Here is a 16,090-nt window from a genome sequence, read left to right as displayed (position 1 = left end):
ACCAATTTTTATAAATATTCAATTACTCATTACCACACACATTTCTAAAAAAATTCCATAATTCAGATAATGGAGCCTACTGAAAACTTAAATGGAATACTCCATTTCAGCCCTTTATTACTCTCAGAATTCTGAAAAACATTAGGTACCCAAACTATTGCTGTCCATGCAATAATGTGTTAGTCTTGAAGCAAAGAAATGTTCTATTTGAAGCTGACCCCAAAGTAGTTCTCTACTAGTAGAATGCTAGCACAAAGATTGCCATTGTTCAGGGCTAGATTTATAGATATCTTAATGCTTTCTGTAAAGAGCCAGTTAATAAATATTTTAGGATTTTTTGCTTCACACATATTACCTGTCACATATTCTTTTTCATAAACATCCTTGAAAAAGTAAAGACCATTCTTAACTTGGGGACCCTACAAAACAGGCCACTGCCAATCAATGCTCTAAGGCTATGAAAGGCTATATATTGTCTTATCTCCCAGTTTGCTAAACTTCCCCAATCACAGCTACCACATAAGTAAGCCTTGAGTGCCAGAATTTGGCTATGGTAAAATTCATGTTATCAAGTCCCTTCCATTGCTTCATGTTACCAAGTCCTTTCCATTGCTTCCTATGTATGTATGTATATGTGTGTGTGTATATATATATTGTATGAAGTTTGTTTTCATGATTAGGAAAAAGAAATTATAAAAAATAAAAGTACTCAATTTTATCCACTACAGTTCAGGTAAATGAAGATTGTAGTTGGTGTTTATTAATATCAATAATATTACAAATAGCAGCATGTGTCATTTTTTGAATGCCTGCTACATTGCCAGGTACTTGGTATACTTTATTCATGTCATCCTTGCAAGAAACCTTCAAGGAAGGTTTCCCTTCATTTTATCAATGGGGCATCTGAGACTCAGATGTTAAATAGCTTCCTGGAGTTACCCAACTACTTAGTAGCAGAGCTGGACAAGGGATGTAAGGAGTCCAGGTTTTGGGATAAGAAAATATCTGGCCTGGAGAAGAAAGTTTGATAATCCACAAACCATCAAGTTGAGGAAATCTGACAAAGCCTATATAAAATATAACATGAATTTACCAACCTGGGCAGTAACTATTTTATCTCCACTGGTAGCACTTGCCAAATCAAGAGAAGGCTGAGAATCCTTGACTGTACTCTCTGAAGCCATGCTCGTAGTTAGCATATCAGATGTAATATTGTCTTTGGGAACTGCAACAACAACAACAAAAATAATAATAAATACTTATATAGGACTTTATACATTAATTGAAAAGTGCTTTAACCTTTATTTGTCTGATTCTTATAACAATCCTGTGACAAAAGTGATTTTATTACTCTCATTTTATATATGGGGAAACTAGGATTCAAACAAGTTATTTAAATTCCTCAAGGCTATACAACTTATACATTAAGAGATCCAGTGCTCGCTGAAACCGGTTTGGCTCAGTGGATAGAGCGTCGGCTTGTGGACTGAAGGGTCCCAGGTTCGATTCCGGTCAAGGGCATGTACCTGGGTTGCGGGCACATCCCCAGTAGGAGATGTGCAGGAGGCAGCTGATCGATGTTTCTCTCTCATCGATGTTTCTAACTCTCTATCTCTCTCCCTTCCTCTCTGTAAAAAATCAATAAAATATATTTTTAAAAAAAGGGATCCAGTGCTCAATAAATTTAATTTAGAGATTAACAAGTAAAAAAAAAAAAGAGTGATCTAGGACTTGAATTCAAATCTTAACTCTCAAATACCATGTTCTTTTCACCATATCACACTGGCTCTCCAATGATAACAGATTTGAAAGTTTGAAGTCTGCTGAAATGTTCAATTATAATAATGTAACTAATCTCCAATATAAATGTTTTCACTTTTTATTACTAAAATAATTTTTACAACTTGGTCATCCATGTAGTTTACATAACATAAACTAAAACAAAATAACAAATTTAAACAAGTTCAACTCAAAAATATCCTCACAAAAGTACTTATCTCTCAATAATACTTGCCATCCAGATCGGGTGTTTTAAGAGCCTCAAACTCCAATTCACTTTTCTTTTTTCTTGGTGGTGGAGCAGGTCGAGATGGAGGTGGTGGTCTAGGAGGTGGGAAATTAGTTGGAGGGGGTGGGCGTGCTGGAACAGGCTTTTTTGTACTAGCCACTATGTCAGGTTCTGGAGTAAGCTGTCTTGGGGGTTTGGCAGGAGCCAATTCTTCCACAGTAGCAAAATCTTTAGCAGATGAGGAGCTTGAGGATGCAGATTCTAGAACATCACTTGCTTTGATTTCCACTGCTTCCTTGTTCAATACTTCTGTTTCAGTTTCAGTCACATTAAGCTGCTTAGTTGAACTTATTTCAGTTAACTTAGTGGTTTCATCTACTGGCTTCTCACAGGTGTCATTGGAAGAAAAACATTTTTTGGGTTCTAATTCAGTTTCTTCAGATGTATTCTGACTCTCTGCCCTTTTGGGATATTCCTGTAGAACTTGACCTGTGGCTAACAGTCCAGGTATATTGTTAAGATGTGTTCCAGCCATGAGAGGACTGGCAGTATCCTGATCAGACTGTCCTTTTCCTTTGGAATCCAAAGAGTCATCGTCAAGCTGAAGTACTTTCTGAGTCTCCTCAATAATACTTTCAATAATCTGATGAAAGGTTAAAAAGCAATTTTTAAAAATGAAGCCATTTACGAGAACACAGTAACAGCTACTCATTTATATAGTACTTACTATGTGTCAGACAATGCTTACTATCATCATATACAAATGAGGGAGCTAAGGTAGAGAAGAACCAAATGTTTTGTCCTAGGTCACAAAGCTTGTAAGTGATGAAGCTGGCACAAAACTAGGGAGTTTGGTTCAAGAATCTGCACTCTTAACCATTATAATAGGGAATCTGGGCTAGTACATGTAATCACAAAAGCTTAATCAACACTGTATAATAAAGTTCAAACATAAATTTACATTTAGACTCTTCATGTCATAGTTCATTTACATATTTATGCCAAGTTAGTTGTAGTAACAGCCTGCTGATTTGAGCCTAGTTAACAAAATCAAGAGAAGCAAAACCACCTAGTACAAGAATTCAAATTGTTTAGCTCAAGCCTATGACAGGAAAAGCCAGTAGATACAAGGATATTAATGTTCTAAACAGAACACACCTAATACCCTAATATTTAGAGGGATGCCAGGACCATGAAATAAATTCAAACAGCCTTGGCTGATATGGTTCAGTTGGTTTAGCATCATCCCATGCATTGAGAGGTCACGGGTTCAATTCCCAGTCAGGCCACATACCAGGTCAGGGTGCATACAGGAGGCAACCAATTGATATTTCTCCCTCACATTGATGTCTCACTCTCTCACTCACTTTCTCTCTCCCTCTCCCTCCCTCCCTCTCTCTAAAATCAATAAAAATATTTTAAAAAAGAGTTCAAACAGCCAACTCACTATGCCTTTTCCCCACTTTGTTTCTTTTTTAAAAAACATATTTTTATTGATTTCAGAGAGGAAGTGAGAAAAACATCAGTGATGAAAGAAAATCATTGATCGGCTGCCTACTGCATACCCCTACTGGGGATTGAGCCCTGGCATGTGCCCTGACCAGGAATCGAACCATGACCTCCTGGTTCACAGGTCGACTCTCAACCACTGAGCCACACCAGCTGGGCATCCCCCTTTATTTCCCTTTAACTTGTACACTGACTCTCAATATATAGTTAAATTATTTCTTCATATTGAGACCGCCTCTCTTCCACAAGGAAGAACTGCCATTTTCTCTTTGTTAACTCAGCTACAAACTTACATTCATAAACGAGAAAAGGCTTTCTATATTGGACATATTAGAGCTCATTCCTGCCTACCAGAACCCTTAAGCGAAGGAAATTATCAGGCGGATTTACTAACTCGCCCAGTAGTTTGTACAGCTCTAGAAGAAGCCAGGCGGTCTCATGCCATTCACCATCAAAATGCTTCTGCTCTCCGTCTATATTATCGCATATCTAGAGAAGCTGCTCGAAGTATTGTGCGTGACTGCAGCCATTTTCCTACTCATTTTCCTAGCCCTGCTACTGGAGTTAATCCAAGAGGACTTAGACCCTGTGACTTATGGCAGATGTATATTACTCATGTCCCATCTTTTGGCAAACTTTGCTATGTGCATGTTTGTATTCATACCTTTTCTCATGTTATCCTTGCTTCTGCACATACAGGAGAAGCCTTTAAAGATGTAAGTCAACATCTATTCCAATGCTTTTCCTACCTAGGAATACCAAGGGCACTTAAAACAGACAATGGGCCTGCCTATACCTCTAGAGCTTTTAAAAACTTATGCTCTACATTCGGCATCGCACATACTACAGGAATACCCTACAATCCTCAAGGCCAAGCAATAGTAGAAAGGGCTCACCAAACTTTAAAAACACAAATTAAAAAATTACAAGAAAATGAGTTTAAATATTCCTCTCCTCATCATGTTCTACAACATACTCTATTTGTAATTAATATACTAAATGTAGATTCTGAGGGAAATTCCCCAATGTACAGGCATTGGAACCCTGATTTAACTAAACCTAAAGCCCTCATCAAATGGAGAGACTTGCTTACAGGAGCCTGGAAGGGACCTGATGTACTTTTAACCTGGGGGAGAGGATATGCTTATATATTTCTACAGGACGCAGACTCACCTGTGTGGATTCCAGACCGTCTAGTCCGACCTTATGTCTCATCGCCCGCCATCTCTGCCTCATCATAGCACACCTGACCAGTGCCCGTCTGCAGCAGATGTGCAGCCCTGAGCTGGAACAATCAGTCCATTGGGAGGATCACATGTGCCTCCTTTTTGTCTTTCCACATGTCCCAACTTTGCCCCACATCTCCTTTCCTTTTTCCTTTTTTTAAAAATCTAACTACTTGTTTGCTGGTTCTTTGGCCTTTCTCCTTCTTTCCTGAACACAGCCTCTTCTAGAATCTCCCTACCCTACTGTTCCAGGAAGGGCACCTCCCTTTTATGCCGTGACTAGGGATGCTTGGTATATGCCCCATACATGGAGTTGTCTTGTGCCAAGAGCCTGACATCCTGGGCTGAGAAAGCCCTGTTCCGGGACTCTCCTTTGTCCTGTATTGGCCCCTCTTACCCTTGTGCCAAGAGGGACCCTCTTCTTACAATCCAATTGCCCATAGCTATTGCCTGAGCTCTCTGTTCATGCTGAGGTTGAAGCCTCATGGTGGCTGGTACCATGGATCTGTCTCTCACCCAATAGCGTGAGCTGGGCCCTCCCTGGAGAAGAAACCTGGGTTCCCCAAGATATGTGATCAATGCCAGGGCCCCGCCAGCAGGCAAGGGGATCCCAAGGCAGTTGCTGGGCATGGAGGCCAGAGGGACATAGGCTACCAAGGAGACAGAACTGAACCTCACATCACCCTACTTGGCCCAGAGATGGCTGGTAGTCAAAGATGGGTAAGACCCCACAGGGTGGGGCAACCTAAGACAGGCACAGTCGGGGGGCCAGTAGGAGAAAACTTGGGGTTCAACAGAGGTGGGGCACAGATCCTCACCCCCCAATGGTTCAGGGGCTTGAACACTCGCCCCTTCTAAGGAAGGTCTCCTGTCCCCATGGCTGCTTCCCGCTTCCCATGCCCAGCTCAGATCGGGACCCAGGTAAAGACAGAGACTGGCTGACAGCAGCTGCCCTCTTACTGCAACAGGACTTGTTTTTCATTTCTACCCTGGACCACAGGGAAAGGGGCAGCTGAAGGAAAGGGCTGTGTCAGGATGCTGCCTTCTTCCCTTTCTTCTCCCTCTTTTTTCTAAACACTTCCATGCCTTGTAGTTCTTTTGCTTTCTCTTCTTTTTCTCTCTACTACCCTCCATCTTCCATATCAGCTGACCCAGAGGGCACAGCTTACTCCTCCTCGGACACTGACACCACCATCAACCACGGCCCTGATGGACCCTTTGATGCAGCCCTTCAACTCGCTGACGCTTCGGGAAGCCCGTCGCCAGTGATGCCGCCCACTAGCCAGACCAACAAAGACAATCAAACCAACAACTTGAGGACAGCTGAAATCCCTTGACTGAAGAGGCCGGCACCCTTCTACAGGAATGGGGCTCCTTGTGTGCTCCATCCACTATGTTTATAGTTATGCTCACTGTCATTGCTTGCCAGTCTTCTTCCAAGTCTTAAATGGCCAATCTGAGAGGTGGCCACTGATTTGCATGCGCTATCATTTAAAAAATAAAAAAGGGGGAATTTGCCGGAAGCCGGTCCATCCTTGCTGCTTGACACAGTCGCTGCAGGAAAGAAACATCTGCACAGCATATGTTTCAAGGGACCTGGCATATATAACATACTGTTCTTAATATGTTTGCTCCCCTTAGCGCTGTGTGTTTTAACCAAGGTCACCTCTCCGAGAAAGGTTGTTTCCCCAGGTAGGGATTTTTCCCTGAAGTTAGGGAGGGGATGAAACTCCTTAACTAAGTGCCAGGCGGGTAATTAATCACTTTAACTATGAACAATCATGCTTAAGCTACATAATCTTTACTCCCTGGAATGGAGATAAGAAACGCCCTAACCTTTGGAATAGAGATTGATAGGATTGGAATCAACTGGTATAAATACAGATGTAACAAGACAGAACTTAGAAGACAGAACTTACACAGAACCTAGAGACAGAAGAACTTCGCTGGAGAGAACATGGCAAAAGATCCTGGACTGAACCTGACTACAGAAATTGGCAAGAGAACCTGACTAGAACCTGGTGACTGAACCTGGCTGGAGAACCTAGCGAGGGAACATGGCTACAGAGCCTGGCTGGAGAACCTGGAGAACCTAGCAAGAGAACATGGACACAGAACCTGGCTGGAGATCCTAACCAGAACTTCGCTGGAGATCCAGAGCAGAACCTCTCTGGAGATCCAGACCAGAACTTGGCTGGAGAACCTGGCTGGAGAACCTAGCAAGAGAACATGGACACAGAACTTCGCTGGAGATCCAGACCAGAACTTGGCTGGAGATCCTGGTTAGAGATCCTTGCTAGGCCGCTGATCAACTGAACGCTGTCTCCGTGTCATTCCTTCTTCACCGACTCCGTCTACGCCTTTGGGAAACCCTGGACCTGCTGGGGCAGGACCCCAGCATCTGGCGCCCGAACAGGGACCCTTAGGTAAGCCCCCCATTCCCCTAGGCAAGCGCCCCGCACTCGGGACGGATAGGACTCCACCGTAGGAAGAGGGTGGATAGTCGTCGCCGACTCCGTCCACACCTTTGGGAACTCCTGAAACAGGATTCCCCTAGGTAAGCCCCCCTCCTCATTGAGAACCCCCACACTCGGGACGGATAGGACTCCACCAGGGTGCTACAGACCCCCCTATAGAGGATAAGTAGGGTAAGAAGGTGGATAGAACAGAACTTAGATTGAGAAGATGTGCCATACTGAGTCCAAAGAAAGAAGACTCTGTATTGATCTTTAGATTAAGAAGATGTGCCATACTGAGTCTAAAGAAATAAGACTCTGTATTGATCTTTTAACACATATGCTTGCTAGCAGAGGAATTAAGGTTACTCCCAGTCAGACAGAACGTTTTATACAAGAAGTATGTCCATGCTTTATTGAGGAAGGAAAAGTAAATGTAAAGGCATGGGAGGAGGTAGGCCCAAGGAGCCTTATCCTTAACCCCACTGCATCCTTTCCACCCTGGGAAAGTGCAGGATTGGCAAGCTCTCCCTGGGGTGATAGATCAGGACTCAGGTAATAGCGGAAAGCGCCAATCCTACTCTTAAAATGGATACAAGAGAGCATTTTGGGTTTTTCTTTTTAATGCCCGCTTTTAAAAAAATAAAAAAGGGGGAATTTGCCGGGAGCCGGTCCATGCTTGCTGTTTCAAGGGACCCGGCATATATGGCATACTGTTCTTAATATGTTTTCTCACCTTCTTGGCACTATGTGTTTTAACTAAGGTCTCTGAGAAAGGTTGCTTCCCCAGGTAGGGATTTTCCCCTGAAGTTAGGGAGGGAATAAAACCTCTTCACTAAGTGCCAGGTGGGTAATTAATCACTTTAACTACGAACAATCATGCTTAAGCTACATAATCTTTACTCCCTGGAATGGAGATAAGAAACGCCCTAACCTTTGGAATAGAGATTGATAGGATTGGAATCAACTGGTATAAATACAGATGTAACAACACAGAACTTAGAACACAGAACTTAGAAGACAGAACCAAGAAGACAGAACCTACACAGAACCTAGAGACAGAAGAACTTCGCTGGAGAGAACATGGCAAAAGATCCTGGACAGAAACTGGCCACAGAACCTAGAGACAGAACCTAGCGAGAGAATCTGGCTGAAGAACCTAGAGACTGAACCTGGCTACAGAACCTGGATAGAACATGGCAAGAGGACCTGACTAGAACCTGGTGACTGAACCTGGCTGGAGAGCCTAACCAGAACTTCGCTGGAGATCCAGACCAGAACTTGGCTGGAGATCCTGGCTAGGCTGCTGATCAACTGAACACTGTCTCCGTGTCATTCCTTCTTCACCGACTCCATCTATGCCTTTGGGAACCCCTGGACCTGCTGGGGTTGGACCCCGGCATTTTTCTATAGCTAAAAAGTACAGATAGCCTTTCTATGCATTCTACTAACATTTGGAAGAAAATATATTTTCTACCCAGTCCTGTAATTATTGACATTAAATCTCCCAGCCCACTTATCTATCCACTATGCCCAATCATGGATGGCTTTGGCTTTCTCAATTCCTCGGCTCCAGAAAGCTAACAGAACATGGAACATGCTAACCTGAACTGTATGCTATTGCTATTGAACAATATTCCTGGTTTCTCAGCATCTCCCTTTTTTTCTCAACCTTCAAATGTTTAATACTAGACATCAATCACTTTTACCAGAGAACTATTAACTAGAGTCCACCTAATTTGACAATTAGGTGGTTACTGAGCACTGAGTGACTCAATCTTAACAGAATCTGGATTCCTGTGGGTTTAAGAATGAATAAGAAATGAAGACATAGAGACAGGCCTGCATAGGCTACAGTTTCAAAAACTTGGCTATAAATGGAAGAGGATGCAAGAAAGTGATCCAGCATTTTTATAAACTGTCGGGAAGGATCCAAGGGAAAGAATGGAAACAAAGTTCTGGAGAAGAAAAGAAAGAAGGTCTACTGTGCATTAGATCTAGCACACACATTCTCTATTTAATCATCAAATAAGCTTTGTGAGGCATAGTATCTCCATTCTACAAAAGCAGGTATCTGAGGTAAAGACATTAAGGCCCTGGATGGTTTGGCTCAGTAGATAGAGCGTCAGCCTGCGGACTGAAAAGTCCCAGGTTCGATTCCAGTCAAGGGCATGTACCTTGGTTGCGGGCACATCCCCAGTAGGAGGTGTGCAGGAGGCAGCTGATTGATGTTGCTAACTCTCTATTCTCCCTTCCTCCATGTAAAAAATCAATAAAATATATATTTAAAAAAAAGAATTTTGCTCAAGGTTCTACAGCTAGTAAGCTACAAAGTCAAAACTGAAATCCAGGTTTTTCACAAAAAATCCACGATTCTTTATATCATACTACTATGGACAGGAAAATAAACTAAATTCTCAACAATGACATGAAAAAGAGGTTAAAGATGAAAACAAGCTGACAGGTAAGGGAAGTATGGGATGATGAAAAGGAGTGAATTCAGGTTTCTTAGTCTCTAAAGTAGGGGTCCTCAAACTTTTTAAACAGGGGGCCAGTTCACTGTCCCTCAGACCGTTGGAGGGCTGGACTATAGTTTAAAAAAAAAACTATGAACAAATTCCTATGCACACTGCACATATCTTATTTTGAAGTAAAAAAACAAAACGGGAACAAATACAATATTTGTATTTGCATGTGGCCCGCAGGCTGTAGTTTGAGGACCCCTGCTCTAAAGTCTACATGCAGTAAGAAACAAGGTCATCTGCTGAAAGTGAGTGGGATATTACTGGGCACAGTGAGAATGAGGTGAATGTAAATATTTGAAATAATCACTATGCATAATGGAAAGACCCATGCTATTAGAGGGGTCCAAATGAGGTTGAAAATCATAAGACATTCCTAATCTGTTATCTGAGAACAATCTCTCCCTTCTCTGAACTCCCATCATTCTGTTTATTACAGTATGAGCTATAATATAAATACAAGGTAGTATATGGGCTAGCTCTGTACAAATACTTACTCCACACTGGATAATTAGTTTTTGGGAAGCAAGGCCCATGCTTTCTAACTCTCCATATGCCCCCATAATACCATTTTATAGTGTCAACCTTGTATTTTTCCTCTGTGTTTTAGAAGGTAGCAAACAGGAAAAGAGTAAGAGAATGGTGAGAATCAAAACTAAGATGGAGATCATGATGCTAAAGCAACTGCTTCTTCACATTACCTCTCTGCTTCAAAGAACTAATTGCTTTCCCAGTAATTATAAAATAAAACCCAGATGTTTCAGTATGACATAAGGCATTCCCATAATCTGGCCTTAACTGTGGTCTCCAGACTTGTCCTCAAACATTTTGCACATTCATCTTCTCTGTGCCTTTCTTTGGTTATTCCTTTCCTCTCCTATCTCTGCCTGCCCAAATCTTACCCATTCATCAACATATTTGCCAGTGTTATCTCCGATAAGGGTTTAATCTCCAATATTTACAGGGAACTCATACAGCTTAACAAAAGGAAGATAAACAACCCAATTAAAAAATGGGCAATGGACCTAAATAGATACTTTTCAAAAGAGGACATAAGGAAGGCCAAGAGACATATGAAAACATGCTCAAAGTCACTAATCAACCCGAGAGATACAAATCAAAACGACAATGAAACAGCCTAAGTGTCCATCAGCAGATGAGTGGATTAAAAAACTGTGGTACATCTATACAATGGAATACTATGCTGCGGTAAAAAAGAAGGAATTCTCACCATTTGCAACAGCATGGATGGAACTGGAAAGCATTATGCTAAGTGAAATAAGCCAGTCAGAGAAAGATAAATATCACATGATCTCACTCATTTATGGAATATAATAAACAACATAAACTGATGAACAAAAACAGATCCAGAGACACAGAAGCATAGATCAGATGCTCAAAACTTAGAGGGAAGGTAGGGGAGGATGAGGGTAAGGGGGAGAGATCAACCAAAGGACTTATATGCAAGCATATAGGCCTAACCAATGGACACAGACAACAGGGGGGTGAGGGCATGAGTGGGGAAGATGGGGGGTAATGTGGGATAAAGACACATATGTAATAACTTAATCAATAAAAAATTTAAAAAAGAAACAAGCCCTAACCGGTTTGGGTCAGTGGATAGAGCGTCAGCCTTCAGACTCAAGGGTCCCAGGTTCGATTCCGGTCAAGGGCATGTACCTTGGTTGCAGGCACATCCCCAGTGGGGGATGTGCGGGGGGTGGCTGATCAGTGTTTCTCTCTCATCGATGTTTCTAACTCTCTATACCTCTTCCTTCCTCTCTGTAAAAAATCAATAAAATATATTTTTTTTAAAAAAGAAAGAAACAAAAAAAACCCCGAAAATGAGGTACCATCTCACACCTGTCAGAATGACTATCATCAACAAATCAACAAATGACAAGTGCTGGAGAGGATGTGGACAAAAAGGAACCCTCATGCACTGCTGGTGGGAATGCAGACTGGTGCAGCTACTGTGGAGAACAGTATGGAGTTTCCTCAAAAAACTAAAAATGGAGCTCCCATTTGACCCAGTGATTTTACTTCTAGGAATACATCCCAAGACACTAGAAACACCAATCAGAAAGGATATATGCACTCCTATGTTCATAGCAGCACAATTTACAATAGCTAAGATTTGGAAGCAGCCTAAGTGCCCATCAGCAGATGAGTGGATTAAAAAACTGTGGTATATCTACACAATGGAATACAATGCTGCTGTAAAAAGGAAGGGACTCCTACCATTTGCAATAGGATGGAGCTGGAGAGCATTATGCTAAGTGAAATAAGTCAGTCAGAGAAAGATAAATATCACATGATCTCACTCATTTGTGGAATATAATGAACAACATAAACTGATGAACAAAAACAGATCCAGAGGCAGAGAAGCATCGATCAGATCGTCAAACCTCAGAGGGAAGGTAGGGAAGGTAGGGGAGGGAGGGAAGGTAGGGGAGGGAGAGATCAACCGAAGGACTTGTATGCATGCATATAAGCATAACACATGGACACAATCACCAGGGGTGTGAGGGCATTAGCGGGTGGAGGGGTGGGGGAGCAAAAGGGGGCATAAGGGCACATGTAATACCTTAATCAATAAAGAAAAAAAGAACCCAGCTCAGATGCTACTTCCTCCCTTAAGTCTTCCTCATTCCTATCCCAAAGCAGTCTCCTTTTGTGTTCTTATAATAGTTTCTAAGTTTACTTGAACACTTATTATATTACATTCAGTTTTGTGTTTATTCAGTTTCCTCTACTAAAATGTAAGCTACTGAGAGCATGGATTGTGTTCTGGTCTAGGGCAGTGACAGCGAACCTATGACACGCGTGTCAGAGTTGACACGCGAACTCATTTTTTTGGTTGATTTTTCTTTGTTAAATGGCATTTAAATATATAAAATAAATATCAAAAATATAAGTCTTTGTTTTACTATGCTTGCAAATATCAAAAAATTTCTATATGTGACACGGCACCAGATTTAAGTTAGGGTTTTTCAAAATGTTGACACGCTGAGCTCAAAAGGTTCGCCATCACTGATCTAGGGTATATCCCACAGCCTTTATTATTAATGTATGATACTTAATTCAACTGAAAAAGCTGGAACTTAAAAGTGATACCTAGTCTTAAGCCTCACTCTCTGCCCCATGGTGTTTACTCACTTTTTCAGCTTCTATAATCTACTTAAAAAATCACAATTTTTCTTATACTAACTATAGTTACCCATCTGTAATTTACCCTAAGAAAAAAATTCTCTTTTAAAGGTGATCTCCTGGTTCGTGGGTCAACACCCAACCACTGTGCCACACTGGCCAGGCAAGAAAAAAATTATTAAAAGGGGGAAAGAAAAGCTCTAGTGGAAAAAGTAGAAACATTTCAAGCTTTCAACAATAAAAACAGGCTAGACACATGTGAAAGACATTGGCCTGATGGAAACTGATAATATGTCAAATGAAAACTGAGTATTGAAATATGATGAAAATCTAAAAAATGGTGAAAGACGAAGGTAGAACACAAAATTCTATCTATACTACAATTAGGAAAAAGAATATGCAAATAGGTGAGAACCAGAAGGAAATGCTGAAAATCAAGATTGCTGTTTGTTACAGTGAATAATTTCAGATTTTAAAAAAAAGGTACCACTCGAGGATATGTTATTATTGATTTGAGAGAGAGGGAGGAATGGAGAGAGAAACAACAACGTGAGAGAGAAACATTGATAGGTTGCCTCCTGTATGTGCCCCAATTGGGAAGCAAACTCACAATCTAGGTATATGCCCAAATTAAACCGCAAACTTTTGGTGTACAGGACGATGCTCCAACCACTGAACCACCTGGCCAGGGGGGTGGCACCATTCATTTTTTATGTTGATACATAGTACCACAATTTCTCCCCAAAAGAAAAAAAAGTCCTTTTAAAAGAAATAGTATGATCAATATTTAAATATGCAGTCCATTAGATTTTTAAATTCCATAAAGGTAGAACAATGGATCTCCATTGGGGGTGAGTTTGCTTGACACCCTCCCTAGACATTTGGTGATGTCCGGAGATATTTTTGGTTGTCATGATGGGGTGGGGGAATCTACTGGTATATAATGGTGGGAGCCAGGGAGGCTGCTAAATATCCTACAATGCACAGAACAGTCTCCCCTTCCTTCTACAAAAGAATCAGCCAGCCCCAAATGTCAATAATGTCATTGCTGAAAAACTATAGGGTAGAGAATGTGTCATCTTATTGGTTTCTGGAAACCTACTGGCTAGAACAGTGCCTAGGGTGCAGAAAACACTCAACATATATGAATGAACACACACCATCCTTTCTCCTTGGACTTTATCCTGATACTGTGAACTACCCCACTGTCAAGCTTTTTATTTTGTGCTCAGTCTCATCTAATAAACCAAATTCTGAAGCTTCATAGGATCAATTCTTTATAATGTATCAAAGGCACTATGAGTAATGACTTCTTATAACTTCCAACTTCTAAAGACATCAAAATTTGCTACACTTAGTTTTTAATACCTTTAACACTTGGTAGTTACCCAAAGAGTAGTTATAACTCATTTTAATAAAAATGCAAGCATAAAAATAAAGACACATTATAAAATATTTTTCTAAGTACTGTTTCAAAACAGAGGGGAAGGAGGCTGGGGGGAGGTTGAAGAAGGTAAAGGGAGTCAAATATATGGTGATTGAAGGAGGCTAAACTTTGGGTGATGAACACAGTGTATTATAGAATTATACACTTGAAATTTATATATCTTATTAACCATGTCATTCCAATAAATTTAGTAACACAAATATGGTTTCAAGAATAAATTACCAATTATGAAATGACTTCTAAAAAGCCTGATGATCTTCAATCACAAATTCAATAGATTCAAGGAACATTTCTGAACATCCACCATGTACAGACCACTATACTATACTTAATATAGAAAATTTTCTATTTTAAATATACCATGTAAAAAAATAAAAATAAAATAGTCTGGCTGTTGTGGCTCAGTGGTTGAGCATCAACCTATGAATCAGGAGGTATGGTTAGATTCCTGGTCAGGGCACTGCTTGAGTTGTGGGCTCCATCCCCAGTAGGGGGTGTACAGGAGGCAGCAGATCAATTATTCTCATCATTGATGTTTCTATCTCTCTCTTCCTTTCCCTTTATCTCTGAAATAAAAAAAATATATTAAAAAAAATAAAATCAATAAATACACCACGTAAACAACTACTAAACTAATATTGACATAATATCTTACCACATCTTGTTTCAATTCTTGTACAGGGAACTCATTTCCAACTTTGTGTGCAGTGTTCTCTGTTTCCTATTTTAAAACAAGAGAAACAGAGACCAAATGATAACATCCTTTCTTTAAAACTCTGTTTAAAATGGGTACAAATTAGAAAATACAGCATTAATAAATCAAACACCCAGCCCAGCTGGTGTGGCTCAGTGGATGATCATCGACCTATGAATCAGGAGATCAGGGTTCGATTCCTGGTCAGGGCACATGCCTGGGTTATGGACTTGATTTCCCAGTAGGAGGCTTGCAGGAGGCAGCCAATCATTGATGTTTCTACCTCTTTTTCCTTCTCCCTCTCCCTTCTTCTCTAAAATCAATAAAAGTATATTTAAAAAACAAATAAATAAAAGGCCCATAAAGGGCTCAAATGTTTGTATACTGATAGATGCCCAGAGGTTTTATGCCAACCGGGACAATATGGTTTGTATAAGAAGGTTATCAATCAGCAATTTTAATTTTTCGACTGCAATAGAATATTTTCCTTTAAAAGTGCCTTTTTAACCTTAATAAACTGTGCAGCAGGGATGGGAAACGTCCGGCCTGCATACCATATAAGGCTGGCAAAATCATTTGGTCTGGCCCTGCCAAGCCATTGGGGGTGAGTTAATTAAATGTCTGACCAAATACAGTAGGCTAACTTTTAAGTTGATAATTTTGTATGGCCTGCAAATGATGTTATAAATATCCAAATGGCCCTTGGAAGAAAATAGGTTCCCCATCCCTGCTATACAGGAAGATAAGAACTACTAAGTACCTTTATAGCCTAAAAAGATTAAGGATTTAAGCAAAAATAACAAAGTATTGCTGCATAAATATGCATAAATATAAAAGTATATAATGCAGAAAAGCACATTCAGACAATTGTTTTCTTAAAAACTCTATATTCTTTAGAAAAAAAGGAAGCAAAACTTAACCAGAAATTAAATGAAGTCCTAGAACAATAGGTGAACAAAATTAAACCCACCAAAAATACATATATATCTACGTATACATTCATATACACATACGTACATATATATATATATTTGGGAGGTTAGAGAAGGTAGAAGTAGATACTGCATTTTTCTAGGAA

At 40.5% G+C, this 16,090-nt stretch overlaps 1 protein-coding gene across 1 annotated transcript in view; it reads right to left on the bottom strand.

Moving 5' to 3' along the window:
* The window catches only part of WDR44 (WD repeat domain 44), a 103,989-nt gene that overhangs the window by 46,715 nt on the left and 41,184 nt on the right, over nucleotides 1–16,090 (bottom strand). Inside the window, exons 3-5 of the mRNA XM_081081524.1 lie at nucleotides 14,974–15,039; nucleotides 2,015–2,651; nucleotides 1,098–1,225 (exon numbers count right to left, since the gene is read on the bottom strand). Of these exons, the coding sequence (XP_080937650.1) occupies nucleotides 1,098–1,225; nucleotides 2,015–2,651; nucleotides 14,974–15,039 (831 nt within the window). The remainder of the gene's footprint in view (nucleotides 1–1,097; nucleotides 1,226–2,014; nucleotides 2,652–14,973; nucleotides 15,040–16,090) is intronic.

This window comes from Myotis nattereri, assembly GCF_964212035.1.
Source record: "Myotis nattereri genome assembly, chromosome: X".
NCBI classification, from domain to species: domain Eukaryota; kingdom Metazoa; phylum Chordata; class Mammalia; order Chiroptera; family Vespertilionidae; genus Myotis; species Myotis nattereri.
This window is presented reverse-complemented; position numbering and strand designations above follow the sequence as displayed.